The sequence below is a fragment of the Bos taurus genome, chromosome 10, assembly GCF_002263795.3.
Source record: "Bos taurus isolate L1 Dominette 01449 registration number 42190680 breed Hereford chromosome 10, ARS-UCD2.0, whole genome shotgun sequence".
Lineage (NCBI taxonomy): Eukaryota > Metazoa > Chordata > Mammalia > Artiodactyla > Bovidae > Bos > Bos taurus.
The window spans coordinates 76,535,482-76,552,633 of NC_037337.1; the positions used below are offsets into that span (position 1 = coordinate 76,535,482).

Consider the following 17,152-nt stretch of genomic DNA (forward strand, 5'->3'; position numbering starts at 1 on the left):
GAATGCAAAGAGTTGGACACAACTGAACAACTGAACAACAAAAAGACTGAGTGCAAATAGCAAGGTAGAAAGTTAGGTTTAGTAGAATATCATTAATGTAATTTTTTAAATGGCCAAAACAATATAAGAAGCATTCACATATATCTAAACATTAAAAACATGGACACAAAGGCTATACGCTTACTTCAGAAATTATCTCTGAAAAGAAGAAGGAAAAAAAAAAAAGGTCCAGGATGGTCCAGCAGTACTTCCACATAGACTTGTAATAGTAGCTACCCTAACACCCTCATCTCTCACCACCCCAGACCCTGGATCCACTCACTTCCCTTCACCAAGATGACTAACACTCAGCAGCAGAGGCCCCAGGACCTGCCCTAGAGCTAAGAGTGGCAACGATTCTTACTGGCTGATGTCTGATTCTACTGTTAAATTTATTTATATTACCCACCCCAAGAGGGGCTTTCCAGGTGGTGCTAGTGTAGAACGCGCTTGCCAATGCACAAGACATAAGAGACGCAGGTTCGATCCCTGAGTTGGGAAAATCCCTTGGAGAAGGGCATGGCAACCCACTCCAGTATTCTTGCCTGGAGAATCCCATGGACAGAGGAGCCTGGCATGCTACAGTCCATAGGGTGGCAAAGAGTTGGACACAACTCAAGTGACTCAGCATGCACACATGCACGCAACCCAAGACTGGAGAAGGATGAGAGGTTACAAAATGGTCTTCAATTTTATGAGTGAAGTTTTATTTTCTTAAAAGAACAACTAAAGCAAATTTGGAGGGAAATGTATTAGTCTCTATACTTTTCCGTAGGGCTTCCCAGGTGGCACTGGTTTCCCACGCAGCTCAGCTGGTAAAGAACCTGCCTGCAACGCGGGAGATCTTGGTTCGATTTCTGGGTTCGATCCCTGGGTTGGGAAGATCCCCTGGAGAAGGAAAAGGCTACGCACTCCAGTATTCTGGCCTGGAGAACTCCATGGACTGTATAGTCCCTGGGGTCTCAAACAGTCGGAGACGACTGAGCGACTTTGACTTCACTTCACTCCCAGGTGGCGCTAGTGATAAAGAATCTGCCTCCACCTGTCAATGAAGGAGATTTAAGAGATGGGTTTGATCCTTGGGTTGGGAAGATCCCTTTGGAGTAGGAAATGGCATGCTACTCCAGTATTCTTGCTGGGAGAATCCCATGGACAGAAGAGTGTGGCGGGCTACAGTCCATGGGATTGCAAAGAGTCATACACAACTGAGCCACTAACACACACACACACAGTCCCAAAGAAAGCATACTATTTTTTTTTTTTGGAAAACATGCTATTTTTAAACTTACTTGTTGCAAACTCAAGCATTTTGTTTTATAATTGATTTAAAATAAATTTCATAGTTAAATGAGGACATGCTGATAATAAGACAATTTTATTATTATAAACTTCATAATATACCAATATTTAAATATATATTTTATGGTGTTAAAACTTGTGGAAAATGATAAAACAATTTTTTATATTCCCAGAGGTATTTATGAGCATTTATGCACTTTAAATGAGTTAGAGATTGTAGAACAATGTCCTTCTTCATTGTATCAGTTACTTCTTTTCCCCATCTTTCTAGAGGTATAGTTGAAAATTAAAATTATATATAAAGTATGTGACAATGTTTTCATATTTGTATACATTGTGAAATAATCTTTACAATCAAGCTAATTAATATATCCATCACCTCACACAGTTACCATTTTCTTTTTTTTGTGATGAGAACATTTAAGATCTAAACTGTTGGCAGTTTCAAGGATACAATACAGTATTATTAACTATATATATATATATATATACATAGTCACATTGCTGAACATTAGATCTCCAGAACTTATTTATCTTGCAAAAATAATGTCCCCTTTAACCAACATCTCATTTCCTTCTTCCCACCATCTCAGGAAATCACCATTCCACTCTGTTTCTGTAAGTTTGTTTTAGATTTTACATATAAGTGAGATCATGTAGTATTAGTCTTTGTTTGGCTTATTTCACTAAGTAAGAATGTCTTGCAGGTTCATCTATGTTGTTGAAGATGGCAGGATTTCCTTTTTTTTAAAGGCTGAAGAATATTCTTCTAAAGAATACATGTATCACATTTTCTTTATCCATTCATCTGTTGACTTATTTACTTTTAATGTAATACATTTCCTTTCCTAGGGAAGAAACTAGGTTAATTATTCTCATTTAAAGACAATAGGGGATGGAAATAAACCAGTCCCCTAAGCCCCCATCCTTACCCCACAGCTCAGACTTCATCTCCTAGGAGTTACAAGCTAAAGAATAGATGGATCTGTCTAATGGTCTTAAAAATATCATCTGACCCAAGAGGGTATTTAATTTCCAGAAACAGTCTCATCAGGGTCCAGCCCTAATAAAACAAGGCTGTATATCAAGGGGGTAATATGGGACAACAGAAAGGTGATGAGAGTCAGACTACTCAGTTCTGCCCTTAAATCACTGTGGCCTCTTTCCAGTGTTCAGTTTGCTAATCTGCAAAATGATAGGGTTGGATCAAATTAACTCAGAGGCCCTTTATATTGTTTTGGGACTGTGGGCCTTGGTGAAATATCAGAATCACCAAAAAGGCAAAAATAAGTAAAATTCACTTTGAGGTTCCATTAGATTCAGAAATTTCATTGCTCCTTGTTCTAGAGTTAAGTCAGGAACTGGAAGTGAGATCTTTGACTCATGTCTTGAGTCGTGCATTGGAAGGGTGCTCCACAGGCGAGGGGGCAAACAGAACTGAATTTTCCTTTCTGCTAGCTCTTGCTTGTGCAAGACGCTGTTTTACCTCTTCCTCCTGAGAACAGAAAAAATTAAATAAATCCCAGAGTACAACTTACCCCTGAGCTATTTTTCCGAGATGCGTAAGCTGATATATGTTTGACTTCCAACGGCTTAGCCTTGCGGGGTCCTTTGCTTTGGGCAGTAGCCAGCTTCCCTGGATTTGAGTGGTTTAAAAACTGGACAGGGCTTGACATGCTGGAGATAAAAGAAGCATGAACAAGATCTACTAATGGTGAACCAAGGTGCTTCCAAGAAGAGTTTTCATAGAGTGGTCAGGAAAAGATGCTGAGGTCTGGCCAGCGCCCACAGCAATGTCTCTGCGAAGGTTCCACGTCAGATCCTTATAGTTTAGCCAGACCTCAGAAGAAGCTGCCCGCTGAACCTGTAGCTTGGAGATAAGACAGATCTAGTTTCTAAAGGCAGTATCAAAACAGTGCTTAAATTACAACTGGTTGAAAATAGCCTGCTGATATACACATATGCACTTATATCATACTTAAATGCTACTTGTGAATCATATCTTTAGATACCTGACTTGCAAATTTCCTTCATTTTCAATTTCTGAGTCTATAGGAAATATAACTATATCCCTCAAGATTCAGTCAAAAGCTAGTGTCTAAAATGAGTTAATGTAACATGTGATAGCTCATAGTGCTCTGTCCCAGAGAAACATAAAATGTAACCTCACATTATGAATTTTATAAATTCAATTTCCTAAGAACTCAATACTGCCTTAAATCCATTTTCCCTACCCAGTTCATGTATTATCTTTCTTTTCAATAAGAGAAATAGAAGAAAGACACCTTCCAAATTATTATCTATATATTTTATTAAGCAATAAGATGGAGATTTCTTTTTTAAGATCAGAGAATGAACTTTAGTGGGGGAAATGTGGCATTTAGAAACTGTGCACTGAGAGGGCTGCATGCAAATAGGGTATGAGTTTCCTTTGCTGGTGGTATCTCCCAGAAAATGGAACAGTTCCAGAACAAAAAATATCAAGAGGGTGTGAGCTGAAGAATATTGAGCTGAAAGTATGAAACCCTGGTTTTCTTTACTAACCCTGGAAATCTATTTTGAAATTCCTCTATTACTTATTCCAGATTTATTAATACTGAAGACAATTATTAAAGAACAAATATCTCTAATGAAACTTTAGTCTCTTCCTCATTTTAATTATTCGATACTTAAAATCATTACTATATCAATTCCTTTTCTAAGAACCAAAGAATAGACTTAAAGAACGCCTTCCTCAGTGATCAGTGCAAAGAAATAGAGGCAAACAATAGAATTAGAAAGTCTAGATATTTCTTCAAGGAAATTAGAGATACCAAGGGAACATTTCATGCAAAGATGGGCTCAATAAAGGACAGAAATGGTATGGACCTAACAGAAACAGAAGATATTAAGAAGAGATGGCAAGAATACACAGAACTATACAAAAAAAGACCTTCAAGACCCAGATAATCGTGATGGTGTGATCATCAACCTAGAGCCAGACATCCTGGAATGCGAAGTCAAGTGGCCCTTAGGAAGCATCACTATGAACAAAGCTAATGGGAGGTGATGGAATTCCAGTTGAACTATTTCAAATTCTAAAAGATGATGCTGTGAAAGTGCTGCACTCAATATGCCAGCAAATTTGGAAAACTCAGCAGGGGCCACAGAACTGGAAAAGGTCAGTTTTCACTCCAATCCCAAAGAAAGGCAATGCCAAAGAATGCTCAAACTACCACACAATTGCACTCATCTCACATGCTAGCAAAGTAATGCTCAAAATTCTCCAAGCCAGGCTTCAACAGTATGTGAACCATGAACTTCCAGATGTTCAAGATGGATTTAGAAAAGGCAGGGGAACCAGAGATCAAATTGCCAACATCTGTTGGATCATCAAAAAAGCAAGAGAGTTCCAGAAAAACATTTACTTCTGCTTTATTGACTATGTCAAAGCCTTTGACTGTGTGGACCACAACAAACTCTGGAAAATTCCTCTATGGGAATACCAGACCACCTGACCTGCCTCTTGAGAAATCTGTATGCAGGTCAGGAAGCAACAGTTAGAACTGGACATGGAACAACAGACTGGTTCCAAATAGGAAAAGGAGTACGTCAAGGCTATATATTGTCAGCCTGCTTATTTAACTTATATGCAGAGTACATCATGAGAAACGCTGGACTGGAAGAAGCACAAGCTGGAACTGTGGTGTTGGAGAAGACTCTTGAGAGTCCCTTGGACTGCAAGGAGATCCAAGCAGTCCATCCTGAATATTCACTGGAAGGACTGATGTTGAAGCTGAAACTCCAATACTTCAGCCACCTGATGCAAAGAACTGATTCACTGGAAAAGACCGTGATGCTGGGAAAGATTGAAGGCAGGAGGAGAAGGGGACGACAGAGGATGAGATGGCTGGATGGCATCAGCAACTCAATGGACATGAGTTTGAGTAAACTCTGGGAGTTGGCGATGGACAGGGAGGCCTGGCTTGTTGCAGTCCATGGTGTCGCAAAGAGTTGGACACGTCTGAGCAACTGAACTGAACTCACTTAAGTTTTGGTGAACTGAAAAGGAGGAATAAACTGCTCCTCAGTCCTGGAACAAGGATCATACTGGAGACAAAGATTTTCTTAAGAATCCTATCCTCTTCTTTTTTTAAAAATTTCTTTACCATTTTATGAATCTTATGCTCTATTAAAAACAACTTACGAGTTTCATTTATATTGCTTCTAAGAAACAAGGTACTATGTGGGCCAAAATATATTCCCAGAAGCATGAACTAATCTTACAGTATCTCAAGTACCATCTCCTTCCTTGATTCATGCAAGGTGAGAATAATCTCTCTCTCTTCCTAATTCTTAAGAGTATATGATCTATGCATTTCCTTTGATTGTTATGTCATTCAATATTGTATGAGGTAAAAATCTGATCTCTCCTACTACATTAAAGCTACATTAAGAGCAGAATCTATTTCTGGTTTATCTCTATCATTCCATACTCAGTTCAGTTCAGCTCAGTCGTGTCCGACTCTTTGCAACCCCATGAATCACAGCATACCAGGCCTCCTTGTCCATCACCAACTCCTGGAGTTCATCCAAACTCACGTCCATCGAGTCGGTGATGCCATCCAGCCATCTCATCCTCTGTCATCCCCTTCTCCTCCTGCCCCCAATCCCTCCCAGCATCAGAGTCTTTTCCAATGAGTCAACTCTTCACATGAGGTGGCCAAAGTACTGGAGTTTCAGCTTCAGCATGTCTTTCCAATGAACACCCAGGACTGATCTCCTTTAGAATGGACTGGTTGGATCTCCTTGTCCAAGGGACTCTCAAGAGTCTTCTGCAACATCACAGTTCAAAAGCATCAATTCTTCGGCACTCAACTTTCTTCACAGTCCAACCCTCACATCCACACATGACCACGGGAAAAACCATAGCCTTGACTAGACGGACCTTTGTTGGCAAAGTAATGTCTCTGCTTTTGAATATACTATCTAGGTTGGTCATAACTTTTCATCCAAGGAGTAAGCGTCTTTTAATTTCATGGCTGCAATCACCATCTGCAGTGATTTTGGAGCCCAAAAAAATAAAGTCTGACACTGTTTCCACTGTTTCCCCATCTATTTCCCATGAAGCAATGGGACCAGATGCCATGATCTCTGTTTTCTGAATGTTGAGCTTTTTAAGCCAACTTTTTCACTCTCCTCTTTTAACTTTCATCACAAGGCTAAAGTTCCTCTTCACTTTCTGCCATAAGGGTTGTGTCATCTGCATATCTGAGGTTATTGATATTTCTCCCGGCAATCTTGATTCCAGCTTGTGCTTCTTCCAGTCCAGCGTTTCTCATGATGTACTCTGCACAGAAGTTAAATAAGCAGGCTGACAATATACAGCCTTGACGTACTCCTTTTCCTATTTGGAACCAGTCTGTTGTTCCATGTCCAGTTCTAACTGTTGCTTCCTGACCTGCCTATAGATTTCTCAAGAGGCAGGTCAGGTGGTCTGGTATTCCCATCTCTTTCAGAATTTTCCACAGTTTATTATGATCCACATAGTCAAAGGCTTTGGCATAGTCAATAAAGCAGAAATAGATGTTTTTCTGGAACTCTGTTGCTTTTTCCATAATCCAGCGGATGTTGGCAATTTGATCTCTGGTTCCTCTGCCTTTTCTAAGACCAGCTTGAACATACTAGGCCCCCAAAACACAGTTTGAACAACTAAAGAACCCAACAGGAAAAAAACAAAACACCACTCTTAAATACAAAGTTAACTCATATAAGTGATAATACTGTTCTTCCAAATTTACCTTACAAAAATATAATAAAAATATAATAGAAGTCTCAAATGAAAAATAAAATACAGCCATATGACACAATTATTCTATGATTTTAGGTCTGTACATAACTACTGAATTCTTTCACAACATTCGTAAGATTTATCAATATTCACATTAGAAAAATACAGTATGCTATGCTTCATTTAGTAGAAAGTAAAAACCATAAATGTTTACCATATCAGGCACAAGAGAAAATTCCAATTCCAAGTTCAGTTCCCAGAAGAAATCTGAATTGTTCAATATGAGGGACTGCCCTGCACTATTTGCCAAAAGAATGTTTGTACATCAAAGGAGCTGTTGCTAGGTCAACGCATCACAGAGGTCAAGGGAATAGCAAAGGGACCTTCTAAAGTGATAAAGTAAGGCCTGTGAGTCTTTATTTTCCTAATTAATGAAGTGAAAAACATAAAGTGGCTTCATCAAGCATGAGAGAACTTAGCAAACTCTTAGGAAAGTAATCCCACCAAAAGTAAATATTCCAGCAAAGGTGAAATTCATATTTTGGGTCTTTCTTTTGTGAAATTCTTGGAATAGGTCAAACACCTACACCTAATAAACAAAGAAGTACTTTGAAAGGAGGAGAAAAATGATGACTCCATCTACTATGGAACACAGTAAAAGCAAAACATGACTTGTTTGAAAAACTGGTATTCTAAGAAAGCATGTCCCTATTATGTGTTCTTGATATTAGAATCACTATATTTATATTTCAAATATCATCTAATCTAGTGGTTCTCAGCCCTGTCCACCCATTAAAATCTCAAAGACAACTTCAAAAAATACTGATACTCTGACACTACCCCAAGTTCTGACTTAATTGGTCTACAGTGGGGTCTAAGCATAAATATTTTAAAAAATCTACACAGGTAATCCTAGTGTGAATAAAAATGAGGTAGGGCTAAAATAAGTAGTATTAATAAGTATGAGAGTAAGAGTTAATAACTAAACCAGGAAAATTAGAAATATCCTTTTTTTCCTCTAAAACTAGATTTTAAAAATTACATCCCTAAGCAGCAGAAACATAACCATGAACAAGACAGGGAATTTCTAATAAAGCTAAAATTCTGGTGGAAAAAGAAAAGATAGCGAACTAAATAAATGAAATCATTTTAGATAGTGATAAGTGCTGTGAATAAAATAGGCTATTGTGATAGTAACAAGTAGCTAAGTGAGGGGTCATTTTTGGTAACGTAATCAGAGACAGTGTACTTTGAATATATTAATAGAAATCATATTACACATTTTACTGGATAACCTGCCTTGATGATTTAATAATTTATGAAAGCTATCTTACACAGCATCTATAGATGTATATCCATTGCTTAACAACTTCATCCATCCTGATGGAGATTTGCTTTTTGCTATTGACATTGATGCTGTGAGGAACACTCTTATACATATATCTTTGTGTATACATGTACTTATTACTCTAGGGTAAATTTCTAGAAGTGGACTTACAAGATCAAAGAAAGCCCACATTAAAGTTTTGATAGATATTCTCAAATAACCCTCAGTATTTTTGTAAAAATGGTACTTCTGCAGAAAGGATACACATTTTTTTCAAGCAACTGCCATTAACAGCATTTGAATAAAAATATTTTTTCTTTTTATTCTCTGTAAAATGATCCATTCTCAGTCTTTATCTCATTTGACCAACCTGCAATATATTTGGAAGAATTAGTTACCTCTTTTCCTGTGAAACACTTTCTTGTCTTCTAAGGCTGCATGCTCTCAAAGTTTTTCTCATAACACGCTGGACTCTTTTCAGTATTCCTTCCTGGTTTCTCTTCATATCTCCTTGAATTCTAAACACTGAAGTGTCCTAGGTATCAGTCTTCAGTCATCTCTCTACCTACACTCATTCCTGTCTTGGGCACACTTCCAATTTCATGGATTCAAATATCGCAGATCTCATTTATATAAATATCAGACATCTAAGATGCATCTAAAAACTTATTTCAGCTCAGTAATGGAACTTCACCTTTTCAGCTGCTCAAACCAAATCCTTGGTTTTTTCTCTTATACCCTAACTTCCTCTCTTCATTCAGGTTTCCGCACCTCAGATTCCCCAGAGGGAATTTCCTCTTAACACATTTCTAAAACAGCACTCTCCTGCCTCCCACCACCATTCCGTATCCTCTTAGCTTGTCTATTGGTAAAACATGGTATTTCTTAATATCTAAAATTAGAGTACATATTTCTTTGACCATTGACTCCCAGAATATTAGCTGGGAAGTGGGGGTGGGGAATTAATTGGTTCACCGTGGTATCCCTATCACCTAGAGCAGTGTCTCTCTGTTGTTGACACAGTAGCCACTCAATAACTATTTGCTCAGTGAATGAATTGTACAGGTCACACAGAGATATCATAGTTGAAAACCAGGCTGTTAAAGTGGCAAAGGCAACATATTTTAAACAATCAGGTTTGGTCCCTATTCCAGCAACAGCTATGCAGTTTTGAAAATTATCCTTCAAATTCTATTTCTCAATCTGCAATTCGGGGTTTATGTCATCTTTCTCAGCAAAACAGACAGTTGCAGTCAATATCTATTTGGCATTATAAACACAAAACTTTCACTACCCATAATTTTCAGGGAACATATTTTTCTCTTCATCTGTTGTTCACATGGAACATAACGTAACAGTATGCCTTCAGAGGTCCTTACATTTTTTAGGTTATTATATAGTTGGCCCTCTAGTATCTTTGGGTTCCACTTGCTCTGTCAGCCAAGCCTGGTCAAAAATTTTAAAAGTTCCATTAAGTGCCCAAAGGCAAAATTTGAATTTGAAGCATACCAGCACCTATTTATATAGCATTTACACGGTATCAGTAATCTACAGATGATGTAATTTACACAGGAGTATGTGCTTCGGTTATACATAAACACTACTTTGTTTTTTTATAACGGACTTCAGCACTTGCGGACTTTAGTATCTGTGGGACGATTCTGGAACCAATCAGAAACTTGCAGAACTCGTCCTTCTAAACATCCCAGTTGCCTTCCAAGAGTGTCCGCCCTTGAGGTCACACGGCCACACAGTTCTGCAAGGCCCTTGTCCTTTCTCCAACCCCAGATCTGTGTGTGGGCATCTGATAAAACCTAGACTTGCAAAGCTGACCACCCTCCCTGCAATGGCTGTCCTGGGGGTTACCCGGACCCTGAGGGAGCCAACATGGCGCTCCAGCTACGCGGGTCTGAAACAGCGGGCTGGGTTTCAACCTTGGCCAAGCATCAGATTCGCCTGAGAAGACTTGAAAAGAAGTCAGGGGCGCCACCCAGACTCTCCGATTCAGTATGAGGGTGGGGACCGCGACCTCAGTCTGACCACGCCGGGGTGGGGGTGGGGGGGAAAGGACGGGGGCGCTGCGGTACGAAAACGCCGGATGCCTCCCCACATTCCGCAGGTCTACCTGCAAGCCAGCCCGGCGCCTCCAAGCTCCCTACGCGGGAACCCGGTAAGAATGGTACAGCACAGATTCCACGCCCTCAGCCGGCGCTGCCCTCCCGCGCCCGCCAAACTGGTCTCCCGCTAACCTGTGCCTCGACTCCGCCCCCTAAGGTCTGGATTCTAGGCTGATTCCCAATTCAGCTGGATCCCCGCCCACACGATGGCGCATTCTGGAAAAAAAAAAAATCCTTCCAGCAGCCAATCATGTCCTCCAGCCAGTCTACACAGAGGTCCCTCAAATTCCCGCTGCACTTCAAACCCTCTACTCCTCAGCTCTAAGCTGCCTAAGGGTCCTCCGTCCGTCTGGACTGCGCACGCGCATTCTCATCCGTAGCGAGTGGAGGCGGGGACGCAGGCGCAGTAGAAGTGTCGGCCTGCGCGGTCCCTAGACACGTGTGTTGGGCTGTCCCGCGCAGCAGTGGAGCGAGTCGAACCTCGATTTTGTTGGTGTCCATTGTGAGCGGCGGACTTTTAAAGGTCATGGCGCCGGCGGAAATCCTGAACGGGAAGGTGGTCTCCGCGTAAGCACCTGTCCTTGTTGTTAGGGCGTGTTGGGTTTGGAGGCGAGGACTGTGAGCAGGGTGTGTAGGTTCCCAAGGACTTTTTTTTTTTTTTTTTGCGGGAGGGAGACTTATGGCGCAAGTCAGGCCAGCGGAGTGGGTAGCGAGGACTTTGTCTTGAACCCCTCACCCCTGAAGACTGGGTCTCTGAAACCAAAAAAATGCGCCCCGGACATGATCTGCGTTTGTAGATTGGGTACCTGGTGGCCGTGCCTGCTGGCTCCTCTGCTTCTGGGACAAGTTCTCTTCCTCAGCTCGACAACTATTCTCCCAGAAGTGCAGCTGCCAGAAGAGTATGTTTGGGTTGCCTGCAGCATCCCACTCAGAAATCCAGTTACTTCCCTTCCCCGGTAATTTGGAGGGGAGGAGACTGAGATTAATGAGGTAGCAAGACTTTACAAGTTTACCAGGCTGATTAGTGTCAGAGGGTCTCCATCCAAGATCATAGCTTTTTCCTACTACCCCAGAGTCATCATTTGCTAAGTGAAATCTAATAAACATTTCTTTCCCCCTCAATTTCATGCTCCTCTAACAGCTATCTCCTGTGTCCTGACCCTAGAGTTACTTTCTGGTTTGGCTCTTGAGTCCTGACAATATTTTACATTCCTTTTGAGCTCTGCCATTTCTACTCTACCGGGAAATCTGGATGCTTAATTAGTGGATATGATTGCCAGCCTTAATTCCCTGGGAGTAACACCTGGCAGCTTTTTGTTTTGAGAGTTGACCGGAGTGGAGTGAGGGGAAGAGATGAAAGTAGAAGAGGGAAGGATATATTTTCTGTGATCCACCTGCAGGTTTTTCTTGGGACCTTGGACTTCACCTGTTATTTAGTGACAGCCGCAGCTGGCAACAATAATTGCCCCATGAAGCCCTAATTTTGTGTGTACAGGTTTTTGAACGAATTATAGAGTCACTGGTGGTGAAACCCACCTTCAGCCATAATGATTGTTTCCTGGAAGGTAGAGGGGAACAAAGAAGGTGAGATGTAATTTAGATGATGGTGGATCTCTCACAGTGGTGAGGAGGAACCCGGAACTTCTAGATTAGAAATCACAGTACTTAACATTTGAGCTCTTTTCTGCATGTGATTTCCTAAATTGCATTGCTTGTGCTTGATATTTGTTGTTTGGTTGCTTATATTCAAACCCACTCCCTTAATCAGAGGCTTTTCTTGATAAAATCTTCGTTTTAGAGAGGCTGAAGAGATAATTTAGGTTTGCTTCTTGGCAGCCTACTGAGAATAGGTGCTCACTGGATATGTTTTGGTTTGAGTAGAGAGCAAATTAAATATGTTTGTAAGCTCCATAAGGGCAGATATGTGCATCACCTTATTTCTGTCTGTATCCATAACACCTGGAAACCTTTCACTCCTTACTAGGTTTTTAGCATTAAGTGAGTTAGCTAACCTCTCTGTGCCAAAATTTTCTCAAATGTAAAATAAAGATAATATCTAGGCCTTTGAATTATTAAGAGAATTGAATGAGTTTCTAACTGAAGAGAATTTAGAACTGTTCCTGGTACAGAATAAGTGTTCAATACATGTTAGCTGTTAACAATTGGTAATTAGTTAATGTATACAGAAGTGATTGATTCATTATCTTTTTGACAGTGATAGTTGCCTTGAGACCTATTTTAGTGGTTCTCAAATTAAAATCACTTGGGGAGCTTTTTGTTTTTGTTAATTCTTTTTATTTACATATGAACGTGTACAAAAAAGTGCACCTGTCATAGGTATATAGCTCAATGAGTTTTTCACTGCTAAACTTCAGTAGCACTCAGCGAGAAATAACATTGTTGGCTCTCCAGAAACTCCTCTCTCACTCCCATCCCATCACCACCCTCCAACAAAGGTAATCGCTGTCTGACTTCCAACACTGCAGGTTAGTGTTGCTTGTTTTGGATCTTTATATAAATGACATCAAGTAGTATAAAGTCTTCTATGTGTCTGGTTTCTTTGAATCAGCCCTGTATTTCTGAAATTATTTCATGTTACATGTAGCTGTAGTTCATTAACTCTCGTTGCTGTTTTGTATTCTATGTGAATATGCCACTATTTACTTATTCACGTACATTTTGGTTTCTCATTTTGGTTGATTATGATTATTGAATAGTGCTATGAGCATTCTTTTACATGTCTTTTGGTGGAGCATATAATATATACATTTCTGTTGGTTAGATCCCGAAGAGTAGAATTGCAGAGTAATAGGACACATATATGAACAGTTTTAGTAGAAATTGCCAATCTTTTCCAAGATAGTTTTGTGCATGTGCAGGTATGTGAGAGGGTTCAATCCCTGGAGGAGAAAATGGCAACCCACTCCAGTATTTTTGCCTGGGAAATCCCATGAACAGAAGAGCCTGGCGGGCTACCATCTATGGGTTCACAAGAGTAGGACACGACTGAGCAACTGAGCACCTGCACATATGCACTTCATGCTTGGTACCTACACTAGACTGATTTAATTGTAGTTGCTAGCAATAAACCACTGGACTCAATATTTTTAAAATCTTTTAAAAGCTCATCCTGTGATTCTAATGCATCGTGACCACTTATCTAAACCCTTAACTCCTAGGTTGAGCTTCCCTGGTGGCTCAGACAGGAAAATCATCTGCTTGCAATGCAGGAGACCCAGGTTCAATCCCTGGGTCGGGAAGATGTCCTGGAGAAGGAAATGGCAACCCACTCCAGTATTCTTGCCTGGAGAATCCCATGGATGGAGGAACCTTGTAGGCTACAGTCCATGGGATCACAAAGAGTTGGACACGACTGAGTAACTTCACTTGAACTCTTAAGTCCAAGTTTCATAATTGAAGAGGAGAATGGCAGTGATCTGAAAAGGACTGTTCCAGGTACTGGAAGGATTCCTTTCCCTCGTCTGCTCAGAAGTCACATAGCTGACCTTTTACACTGCCCATGGTTGAGCAATCAGATCATTCCGCCTAATACAATTCATAAACAAGCACTAAGACTAAGGACTCTGTGCTTACAGAGGATTTTTCTTTAATGTACTCATAAAATGGCTCTTTCAGACGCAGCCATGGCACCTTGACTTTCATGGAGAGCTTGAATCCAGGAGCAGGTAGAGCTCACAGCAGAGAGGAGAAGCTGTAGAGGGGGGACAGCCTGCTTGGTTCATGCAGTAGTGCAGTCCCTCAGCTCCAAGTGCTGAGGCTGTGGCAGGCCTGGGACTCTTGGCGTCCTGAACAAGAAGGTGTGGGTCTTAGAGCTTGAGCTCGTGGGGCTGCAGGGTGTCCCTACCTTCCCTCTTTTCCTGGGCCAGGGACACTCTTCAGAGGAAAGTAAGTGCAGCCAGGGTTCCTGGGGTCCAGGCGAAGGGTTCCTCATTCCCCAGATTTGCAGATCAGATTCCTGTGAAGTCTCTCTCAGGACAAACTTGCAAAATGTCAAGTTCCCTGGGCAGATTCTGTCCTGATGTAGTGTTTGAATTATAACACTTTGCTTTCTTCTTTGACGGGGGAGGAAGAATGGGGCAGACCAAGAATCCCATGGTGAGAAATTCTCTAAAATAGAGTTCACACCCATCCTATCCTGCGGTTGAGGAAATAGTTGAGGCAAGAAAAGTGATATGATTTGGCCAAAGATTGCTCGACTGGTTAACGGCAGAGGCTGATTTAGAATCAGGGTCTTCACCCAGTACATGGTGTTTCTCACCATCAAGTGCTTATCACTTTCTCTAAAAGGAATTTCATAAGTGATTTTTTTTTTCTTTACACTAGTCTTCCTCTCATTGCCATGCCTCCAGTTCTGCTGAGAAGGCCATCCTAGACTTTGTCTACTTTTACTTTTACTTCTCCTTTTCTGGTAGCCAGGACTGGGCAGAGTTCATCATTCCAAATGTCTTCTCTGCCTGTGGGAAACCTGGATCTGTTTGCCAGTTGCGTCTCTTTGGAAGGAACACTTCCATTTCTTCCTTAGGGGAGTTTCCAAGGTTGTAGCCTGGATTTGAACACTGGGGGAGATCTGAGGGTTAGGGACCAAGGTGTCTTTGGGGATATTTATTCATTCAGTAAATATCTGTGTGCCTCCTATCTGCCAGGTACTCTTCAAAGCCACAAGAGTATAACAGTCATCAAGACAGCCCGCATCCCTACCCTGGTAGAATTTGTGCCCTGAGGGGTAGATGAAGATGGTAAAACTCGTTAAAGCAGGGTGTGAGGTAGTGAGAAGCGCCAAAGAGAAAACCAGTGCGGGGAAGGGGATGGAGATTTCTGAGGCGTGGGGGTATGGGGTTTGTAATTTTGAACATGAGAGCGTAAGAGGAACCTATTAGCAGAGGTTTGAAGGAGGTGGGGCTGTGAGCCTGCCAGTGTTACAGAGAAGAGGATTCTTCACCAAAAACACAGCCTGTGCCATGGAACTTTGACCTCGCCAGTTATTAAATGACTGCCCTGGGGTCAGCAGTGATGGCCTCAGAGAAGCTGAAGGTGAGTGGGGAGGCTGAGTGAAAGTGCACTGACCTTGGTGGTGAGAGCGCCCCCTGGCTTCAGGGAGGAGCTCCTAAAGAAATGATACAAAGGGTGGAAAATAGACAGTGTCAAAAAACTACCCTGATAACAGCTGTTAGACCAGAAGCGAACCACCATTCGCTTTTCAGAGGGGCCTAATGAAATGTTGTACAAATTTATTTGAACTTTCCTTTTGCAGTTGAGCCTGTTACTTCCCTGGAGGGATTAAGTCTTTTGATTAAGCCTTCCTTCTAGAAAGGCCGGTTGTGAAGAGACAGATGGTTTGCCCCTTGTCAGGCCACCAAGAGAAGGTGCTCTGAGTTATGGGTGGAGCAGACCCTGTTGATATGCCGGTAACACAGATTCCTGTGGGAGGTCACGGAGTGCTCCCTCCAGGATTACTGGGTGACTTCGTTTACCTACTGCCTTAACATCCTCATCTGTATGCGTGTGTGCCTGCTAAGTCACTTCAGTTGTATCTGACTCTTTGCGACCCTGTGGACTGTAGCCCACCAGGCTCCTCTGTCCATGGGATTCTCCAGGCAAGAATACTGGAGTGGGTTGCCATGCCCTCCTCCAGGGGATCTTCCCAACCCAGGGATTGAACCTGCATCTCATGTCTCCTGCATTGGCAGGTGGGTTCTTTTCAAATGCCACTAATGCCACCTCGGAAGCCCTCTCATCTGTATGTTGATCACCTAATTCATAGGATTGTTAAATTAAATGAGTCATTACTTGTAGAGCATTTAGAGCAGTCCTTGGCACATAGTTAAGTTACAATAAATTGGTACTTAGTACATGTTGAGTAAACAGATGATGTTTGTATTTATCCAAACTGTATCTGTGAACGCTGGTTTATCATCTTGAGCCTTAAAATTAGAATGTATGCTACTGTTCAAAGATAAAATGGAACCTTGATTATATGTTTAGCTACAGGGCTAGAAGAACTATTTTCTGTAAAAAGAGTTTGTTCACCACAGTGAAATTGATAAGCTTTTCATTTTGTCCTGCAGGTAAAGTACCTGTAGGCCTTTTTGTGCTTGAAAAGATTTACCTGTAACAAGTTCCAGAGTGTGGACCTTTTGGAAGTTCCATGGAACGGTGACTATCAATCTCAACCTTGGCTTGAGTCTGAGAGCCTGTGCAGGAGAGCAAGCAGGAGTTCCTGAAAGTGGGGCCTTCCACTGGTTCTTCACTAGGCCACCCAGTCAGGCTATTGGGTGTGTTGTAGGTGGACTGTGGCAGTCTGGACTGGCAGTCATTTATGTGACCATGGCACCAGCCAAAATCTTTGCTAGGGCTTATCATCCAAGAACGTGTATCTGTCCTCACCCACCAGGAGTGTGGGGATAAGGCAGATTGGAATTTGGACAAGGGGCTTTGAGTAGAGGTACATAGTCCCTGTTTATATCCCCATTTGCATGAAGAACCCTCTGGAAGAAGGGATATCAGGCTGTCCTGGCACAGAGGAGGGTCCCTGGAGTGGAGGGAACAGGCTCCCTTCTCCAGCTGACTCCTGGAGAGGCT

General features: G+C 41.6%; 2 protein-coding genes across 15 annotated transcripts in view; one reads left to right on the forward strand and one right to left on the reverse strand.

The window, feature by feature from the left end:
- The window catches only part of LOC100297513 (coiled-coil domain-containing protein 170), a 38,636-nt gene extending 27,697 nt beyond the window's left edge, over positions 1–10,939 (reverse strand). For 6 of the 13 annotated variants that reach the window (XM_024998087.2, XM_010809551.4, XM_024998088.2 and 3 more), the window contains exons 1-2: positions 8,834–10,939; positions 2,877–3,015 (exon numbers count right to left, since the gene is read on the reverse strand). In XM_024998087.2, coding sequence (XP_024853855.1) covers positions 2,877–3,015; positions 8,834–8,940 — 246 coding nt within the window. In that variant the 5' untranslated portion in view covers positions 8,941–10,939. Of the gene's footprint in view, positions 1–2,876; positions 3,209–7,322; positions 8,365–8,833 lie in introns of those variants that run through there. The other 7 variants (XM_010809548.4, XM_024998082.2, XM_010809554.4 and 4 more) reach the window with 7 other exon arrangements.
- Positions 10,940–11,035: 96 nt separating this feature from the next.
- Positions 11,036–17,152, forward strand: part of MTHFD1 (methylenetetrahydrofolate dehydrogenase, cyclohydrolase and formyltetrahydrofolate synthetase 1) — a 60,561-nt gene continuing 54,444 nt past the window's right edge. The window contains exons 1-2 of one of the 2 annotated variants that reach the window (XM_059890505.1): positions 11,036–16,260; positions 16,639–16,726. In XM_059890505.1, the coding sequence (XP_059746488.1) occupies positions 16,719–16,726 (8 nt within the window). In that variant the 5' untranslated portion in view covers positions 11,036–16,260; positions 16,639–16,718. The remainder of the gene's footprint in view (positions 16,261–16,638; positions 16,727–17,152) is intronic. The other variant, NM_001083477.1, reaches the window with a different exon arrangement.